This window comes from Lolium rigidum, chromosome 5 (assembly GCF_022539505.1).
Source record: "Lolium rigidum isolate FL_2022 chromosome 5, APGP_CSIRO_Lrig_0.1, whole genome shotgun sequence".
Classification (NCBI taxonomy): Eukaryota; Viridiplantae; Streptophyta; class Magnoliopsida; order Poales; family Poaceae; genus Lolium; species Lolium rigidum.
The window spans coordinates 166,814,051-166,822,330 of NC_061512.1; the positions used below are offsets into that span (position 1 = coordinate 166,814,051).

General features: G+C 41.1%; 1 protein-coding gene across 1 annotated transcript; it reads left to right on the top strand.

Moving 5' to 3' along the window:
• The first annotated feature begins 5,617 nt into the window (after window positions 1–5,617).
• Window positions 5,618–7,447, top strand: LOC124654234 (bZIP transcription factor 11-like). Its single transcript, XM_047193250.1, has 2 exons — window positions 5,618–6,586; window positions 6,982–7,447. The coding sequence occupies exons 1-2, from the start codon at window positions 6,404–6,406 to the stop codon at window positions 7,258–7,260; spliced, it is 462 nt and encodes a 153-aa protein (XP_047049206.1). The 5' UTR covers window positions 5,618–6,403; the 3' UTR covers window positions 7,261–7,447.
• Window positions 7,448–8,280: the final 833 nt, after the last annotated feature.

Genomic DNA, 8,280 nt, shown 5'->3' on the forward strand with positions numbered 1-8,280 from the left:
TATAGGTGCACTAGTTCGGCGAAGATATAGTGAAATACAAGTGGTATGAATGGATATGAGCAGTAGTAACGACACCTAAAAATAGCTTGCTGGCGTGCAGTTGATGGTAGTAATATTGCAGGAAGTAAAGATGCAGTAGAACAATAAATAAGCGATGATTGCAGTATTTGGAAACAAGGCCTAGGGATCATACTTTCACTAGTGGACACTCTCAACATTGATCACATAATAAAACCACTCTACACTCTCTTGTTGGATGATGAACACCATTAATTTTGTAGGGCTACAAGAGCACCTCAATGCCGGAGTTAACAAGCTCCACAACATTCGATGTTTATATTTAAATAACCTTAGAGTGCATGATAGACCAACGCAATTATACCAAGTACTAACATAGCATGCACACCGTCACCGACAGACTATGAAAGGAGGAATAGATCACATCAATACTATCATAGTAATAGTTAACTCCATAATCTACAAGAGATTACAATCATAAACTACGCCAAGTACTACATGATGCACACACTTGTCACCATTACATCATGGAGGAGGAATAGAGTACTTTAATAACATCACTAGAGTAGCACATAGATTAATAGTGATACAAAGTTCATCATATGAATCTCAATCATGTAAGGCAGCTCATGAGATCATTGTATTGAAGTACATGGGAGAGAGATTAACCACATAGCTACCGGTACAGCCCTTAGCCTCGATGGAGAACTACTCCCTCCTCATGGGAGACAGCATCGGTGATGAAGATGGCGGTGGTGTCGATGGAGATGCCTTCCGGGGGCACTTCCCCATCCCGGCGGCGTGCCGGAATAGAGACTCATGTCCCCCAGATCTTAGCTTCGCGATGGCGGCGGCTCTGGAACTTTTCTCGTACCGTGGCTTATTCGTCTCGAAGATTTAGGTCAGGAAGGCTTAAATAGGCGAAGAGTAGGAGTCGGAGGGGCTACGGGGCAGCCAGACAAACAGGGGGCCACGCCCCCCCTTGGGCCGCTCCGCCACCATGTGTGGTGGCCCTGGGCCTCTCCTCTGGCCCCTCTCCGGTGTTCTGGAAGCTTCGTGGAATTATAAGATGCTGGGCATTGATTTCGTCCAATTCCGAGAATATTTCCTTACTAGGATTTCTGAAACCAAAAACAGCAGAAAAGAGGAACTGGCACTTCGGCATCTTGTCAATAGGTTAGTTCCGGAAAATGCATCAAAACGATATAAAATGTGAACAAAACATGTAGGTATTGTCATAAAACAAGCATGGAACATCAGAAATTATAGATACGTTGGAGACGTATCACCCACCAACGTATTTTGACCTAAAAATCACTATATATATATATGCCCCGAAGAGTTCTCGGGAGGAGAGCGCCGCTGAAGACATAAACACGAAAACAGATGTTGCAGACAAGATAGGAGGGGGAAACTCCGCGGGATCACCGCCGGAGGGATCTCCACCTTCTCCAACGTCTTCATCATCATCACCATGATCAAGGGAGAGTAGTCCACCTCTGTACTACGGGTTTGTGGCAGTAGCTTGATCTATTTCTCTCATGTTCTTCATAGTTCTTAGTGCCATATGAGCTGCCCTATATGATTATGGCCATATTTGTAATACATATGTGGTGGATACTTATTCTATGATATTGTGCTATGAGATCTGAATGTATTATGTGTAATATGTATTGTAGATGCATATTATTTACCCAGTTCTTAAGTATTTGTTCTGATCCAACATCTATGCAAGAGCGTGTGTGGGGTGATATGTGTATTAGATAGAGTAGCATGGTTTTAGTGATTGAATAGTGACAACAAATTCATGATCTATTATACTCCCTCCGTTCCTTTCTATAGTGCCTATAGATTTTTGGCATTTGTTTCAGAATATAAGGTTGTAGCTTAGCTTTTTTTCAATTACCCCCTCCCCGTTCTGCTCCCAAATCGTTCAGCTCCCAAATTTATTATGGTAAGTTAGGAAGATATGGATTTCCCAAATTTTACGTTGATCTCAAATCGTTTATCTAGGGATCTTGTGTAAAAAATACTCTTGCGCTAATTTCCGTGCTAAAAATCTATAGGCACTATAGAATGGAACAGAGGGAGTATATGGTTTTGCCTTTTCTTTTGCTACCTCACTAGGGATGCATGTGCTATGTTCGCCACGTGACAAAAGTGATGATCCTGCTTGTTCAAGGTAGCATATTTGATATTCAAACATCATGTCAATGTATTTATGCCTATGCTCTGTTAGTTCTTAATACAAGATTTCATGTAGTTTTTTTCTTTCTTGTGGATTATAAGAGATATTGTTGCATCATCTCTTTGTTAGAATGTGATACCCATATGAATGCGTATCTTACTTATGTTATTATTTTGCATCCTCATATCTCATTGATGAATTACTGTTTGTCCACTACAACTTAAAAGAGAGAATAGTCAAGTGAACCCATGAACCCCGGTCCACTTTTTATCATAAGTAACATTTTTATATTGCTTTTATCTTTTTTTTCTATTTGCTGCTCTATTTTAATTCAAAAATACAAAAATATTACTTTTCTTATTTGTATCCAAAACACCAAAAACAATCAATCCTTTTACAGTTTTTTACTTACTTACTTACTTTATTCTATCTAGTTTTACTTATTTTATTTTTACTTGTGTTTTCTTTACTTACATGAAACCTTGTGCTTGAAAACCACACGGTGGAATTGGGGACACAAGGCTTTTATTTTATTTTACAGGATTGCTAGAAGAAGAGAGAAGAGAATATTCTTTGCTAACTTCCCCGAGAGTTCGATATAAACCCTCAAGTCACCCTTGTGCGAAAAATGCTCTGCTGACACAACACTCTGCACTTGAAGTCTCAACGTCATCACCAAGTGACCAAATTATTAAGTGCCATACAACCCAAATCCCTATGTTAAGTAAATGTATGCCTCATGAGATGAATGAGATTTATCCTAAGCATTCCAAGCCAAGGTTTAAGAAAAACCATACTAATAACTTGAGAATAGCCCTAAAATAATTTGCAAGTCCGTATCACAATTTAGGCACATGCACTAATTCCCATGAGATCATATTATCAAATAAGAAATCAAGCAATAAAAATAACCTTGTAAATTATTTCTTTACAAGAGAAATACAAACTAAATCCCTTATCTATCAATAAGAAATTGTCCAAGTAATTAAAAATAATAATATGAATTCAAAAAGAATAAGAAATTGGAATTACTATTAACATACCTATTTAAATATTAAGTGGTAATCAACATTCAACAATATTAAAATATGATAAGTTTTAACAGAATAGAAACTTTTAAATTATTCAAACATAGGATAATTCAAATAGTAAATCAAAGCAGAAAACTAAGAGAGAGAGAGAGAGAGAGAGAGAAAGAGAGAGAGAGAGAGAGAGAGCTTGAATAGACCATGCCAACCAGCCCAGGTAGCCCAACTAGCCAGCCCCGACCCAACTCCCCGGTTTGCTTCGAAAGAACGTGATGGTGAAGATCACCGTCAACCTCCATTCCTGGGAGCTGCTCGGTGTCAGCACCGTCGTCGCCGACTGTATCAAGATCCCCGCTGCTTCCAGACGCTCATAAATACCGTCACACCGCCGCCAACAAACCTAGCTCGTCATTTTCTCATTTCCCCTCTTCTCGCGCAGACGCTCGAAACCCAAGCTCACATTCTTCGCCTCACCCCGTCGATTACGACCATCTCGAGCACTGCCGTGAAGTCCTAGAGCTTCTCGCCGCCTCCAACAACCTTCTCGTCAACATGAGCTTGTTGGGGAGCCCGGATTTCCTCGAATTGCATCGCCGTTCTGCCACCAGTAATCGACGATCGCCGTCGATTGACACAGCCCCAAGCCTCGACGTCAAGCCCTACGTGCTCATGGTGAGCTCCTCGATATCCCGGTGTGCTCACCTTGCTCTATAATGGCTCGTACCTTCGTCTCGTCATTCACCTGCACGCGCTACCGCTCTGCCTTGCCGCCCGCCAAGCTCTGGTGACCATTATCTAGTGGCCCCGCTACCTCTAGATTCCGTGTGACGTGCTAGTTTGAATGGAACCAGTCGGCCATCCACGGGAGCCCGGGAACGACAGCACCGTCGTCGACATCCCGCAGGCCACCGTATCCTCAGCCTCATCATCAATTTTGCCTCGGTCGATGCCCATGTTGCACCTGACGTGGACACTGGACCACCTGTCAATGACTATCGGTAGAGTCTGCCTAGCTACAAAACGTAATTCCGTTTTAAATTCAAATTCTAGAAAAGTGTGTAAACTTTCCAAATTCATATCAAATTCAGTTTATATGAGAAAAATACAAATTAGATATCAAAATTATCATAAAATAATGTCTATCCATTAAATATAATATCATTTTTAATAAAAATGAAAATTTAATTATTTAGGTACCACTACGTTTGGGGATGTCGTTTTGGCTCGATATACATGTTTGTGTCTTTTGTGTGCATTCATAAAGAAAAAGACATATGGTGTATGTGGTGGGGAGATAAACAAAAATCAAGTTGCTAATTTGAAAACTAAAAGCACCATTTTTTTCAACACAAGCCACCAAAGATGTCTTTTATTGATGAGAATTTGTAGAAAGTTGTAAGAGCAGGTGCAGCTTTGATCTTTAGTTTTTGATCCACAAATTATATGATCAAACATTTTTCTAAACTTTGATAACTTATATTTTGGAGAATACTTCGACTGGTCATGTGAAAATTCTGTCATTATTATGTCATGATAAAATGAGAATTACTTGTACAAGAAATTATTCATATCTAAAGAATTGTCAATTTTCCGCAAAAAATAAAAGATTTCTATTTTCTTGAGCAACTGGTGGAAGCTATGATTTTTATATAAAAAAACAACACGAATTGACCAGTCGGTAAAAAAATGGTCTATACAGATACATCTGCGACGGACATCAACGGAGGCCACAAACCAGGCCAGCCTATGGCGTCACTAAAGCAATCAAAACCGACACCTTACAAACACGATGTCAATCTCGGAGGTGCGACAGACTCACGGGGCTCTCTAGTGCGAGCACCATTTGATCTTAGAGGCACGACTAATTCAGTCTGTCCAAACCAAATTAACAACTAAATGTTGATCAAAATTCAAAAAAAAAAATGATGATCGCACCTATAACTTCTGGAGGTACATCAAAACACACAAATAAAATGGAAAGAAGTTTATCTTCTCCTCGCTCACACTTGATGATGCAATCCTTTACAACAGGGGAAAGCTTGATTATGTCTAAGAAGATAACTCTTAGGTTGACTGTCACGCTCTATTTTTTTTACTCCAAAAGTAGTTTCTGCTAATTGCTACACCACAGATGATGTCACAGACAATCAAACTAGGGACAGAAAAATCAGGCCAACCACTACGAAAAGATTCCTGATATTACAAGCAGATGCCACGGAAGATTCCAAATGCATCTCTCCTTCTTTCTGCTTTCCTGTCCACTACAGCCATTTTCTTTTTTCCCACAATTATTTCCCTCACTAAAACCCCAAGTTTTCTGGCTATAAATTGCACCACTCTACCAAGCTTCAATTCCCTTTTCCCCTCCTCCCCAGTTTCCTTGCAAGATTTCATCCCTCTCGGCTCCTAGCAAGTAACAGCACAGACTGTTTTTGTTAGTGCCAACTTGAGGGAATCTTGGCTGCTTCCTAAGCTTGCCCAAACTGGGCACAGGCCTGCCACCTGAGCCCAATCTCTCGTTTAACATCCTATCTTTGTTCCCAGATCTTAAATTTCCGTTAGGGAGGTTCTGCTCAAATATTCTTGTTGAATCATCCATTCCAGGGGAGGTTTTGCCAAAAAATTCTTCTCTGTCCATCCATTTCCAGGGGGAGGTTCTGCTAAAAAAATTCTCTGCTACTAATTCGTTTCCAAGGGGAGGTTCTGCCAAAATTTCCTTCGAAATCAGTTTGATCTCAGGGGAGGTTCTGCCAAAATCTTGGCCACATATAACCAACACGTTTATCTGTCCTGAAAACAAAAACAGATAAATTTGCAAGGTAAAGAAAAGAGCGGTGTGTTCTTGATGATAGACTAGCAGAGGAGCCGTATTAGCGTGTGTAGATGTTGTTGCTGGTCCTCTGTGAGCATATTCACTCCGGATTTATGGTCGGCTCAGCGATCACTCGCCTTGTCCAGTCCTTCTCAGTTGTCTTCCTCTACTGGTTCTACGTCTTCTCCCTAAGCTCCCTTTAGTTGCAGTTCCTTAGTGCTAAACTAAGCCTTTTCTTCTTTAACAACATAATCAAAGCTAGTAAGTGAGGCGCCCAGTAACGGTACAAGCTGTACTTATAAGAAATAAGGGAAAGTGAAATTGGTGTGCCTACGCCAAAGTTGCCGAGAGGTGATCATGTCAAGTGGGACCTCGTTTGGGTCGAGCCAGGGGACCCGAAGTTCCAGGTCCGAGGAGGATTCCCCGGACCTCCGAGCTCAGATGGAGAAGAGGAGAAAGAGGAGGAAGGAGTCGAACCGGGAGTCAGCGCGCCGTTCTAGGGTGCGGAAGCAACAACACCTCGACGACCTCTCTTCACAGGTTAGTCGTACTCCTACAAGTTACAAATATGCTACAGTACTTATAAGTGCACACAAGTCTAATATTTAAATCCATTTTTATTGTTTCATTGTCCTATATAATCTAGTATATTATTTATGAGAGCCTGCACTCATGTGCAGGTGAAAAGAAAAATATATGAAAACAAAGGTCCACTTGAAATATCTGCTCGGACAAAACTCAATTATTGTGAATTCTCCTCCTACCTAACACTCCTACTTCCAACAACACTACAAAGTCACATAGGTTGTGTTTTCACCAAACTAGGAGTATCACACCTTCCAAACAAGAGCATGATAAAAAAAATTATATACATGTTACTTTTTCCAATAACGATCTAGCTCTTGCTAAGAAGACATTGTATGTTCCAAAAACAGGTGGATCAGCTGAAGAACCAGAAGCAACAACTCAGCATGGCACTGAGCATGACCACCCAGAACCTTGTGGCAGTGAAAGCTCAAAATTCAGTGATGCACACACAGAAGGTGGAGCTCGAGACCAGACTGTCTGCCCTAGGAGAGATCATCTACTGCATGAACTCAATCACCAACGCTACAAATCCTGTCTACATGGGTACCGCAGCAAGCAGTGCCTGTGACATTTTTGGCACCAGCAGCACATGGAGCCAGCCCATAGACTTGTACCAGTGCTTCTAAGGGGAAATAAGAAATGAAAGAATGGTTGATATTGTCATAGATGGTAGGGCCAAAATGCATCAAGTTCTGTTTCAATCATGTAGGGCCTTTGTGTCACCATTGATGTGTGCCTCTCTCTCCTTATTGTTTATTTTGCTGTAATGGTTGGTGAGAGGAGTGGAATCAATGGGTCAGTTCGTCAAAGAAAGAGGCTGGGGATTTTGTACTGCTCCTGATGGTGATGTCTAGCTAGTAAAATGCGGATTTCGTGCCTCTTTATATGCAAAGTGCTTCTCCGCTTTCACACCTAATTATCTCCATGTAGATTCTTTTTTATCATCTGTGTTTATTTTGCTTTTGATCGGGCTCAAATATTTTTATTAATCTTTTTGTGATGTCAAGCTAGGTTTATGCACATAAGCCTTATTTTGGAGATTGTTGTTGGATGTACTAAAGAAGCATGCACCATTTAGATGTGAAAAGAATAAGTAAAAGGATATTGATGAAACAGAATAAATAGAAGTGGTAGTTGCAGGGTTTTTTTCTGAAAGTTAGGCTATGCCAACTTCTGCATCAATCGATGCATACACCCTATTTATTATTTTATTCAACAAAGGTCTAATAAAGATCATACATCAAAACATCCAAAACCACCACACAATACCTATAAACCTAACAATGGATGAAGATCATGCCAACATGGCCTTATTACTTGGAACTACAAAAAACCCCATCAACTAAGTAGCATGAACATCGCATACCCCGAGACACCCACTAAGCGCAAGGGAAGAGTTTATCCGGACTAACGGGCTCTTACTAAGCACCTCATGCACACGCTAGAGGAAGCCGTCACCACCATCAAACCACCGAGCAATCCACAGGATAAGATCCGCACAAACTTCGTGATTCCTGCGATCGATGTCACTACGACGCCAAGATAACACTTCCTCCCTGAACGTGCTGACATCACGCAACCGCCGTCAAGACCCCGTTGCGCCACGCTGCGGAGTCTCACCGTCGTCGAAGCGCACGGGAACGACC

Excerpts from the sequence above, each read along its gene's own strand:
- LOC124654234 (XM_047193250.1), top strand. The coding sequence starts at position 6,404 with ATGTCAAGTGGGACCTCGTTTGGGTCGAGCCAGGGGACCCGAAGTTCC. Across the intron at positions 6,587-6,981 it reads TCGACGACCTCTCTTCACAG|GTGGATCAGCTGAAGAACCA; the intron begins GTTAGTCGTACT and ends TTCCAAAAACAG.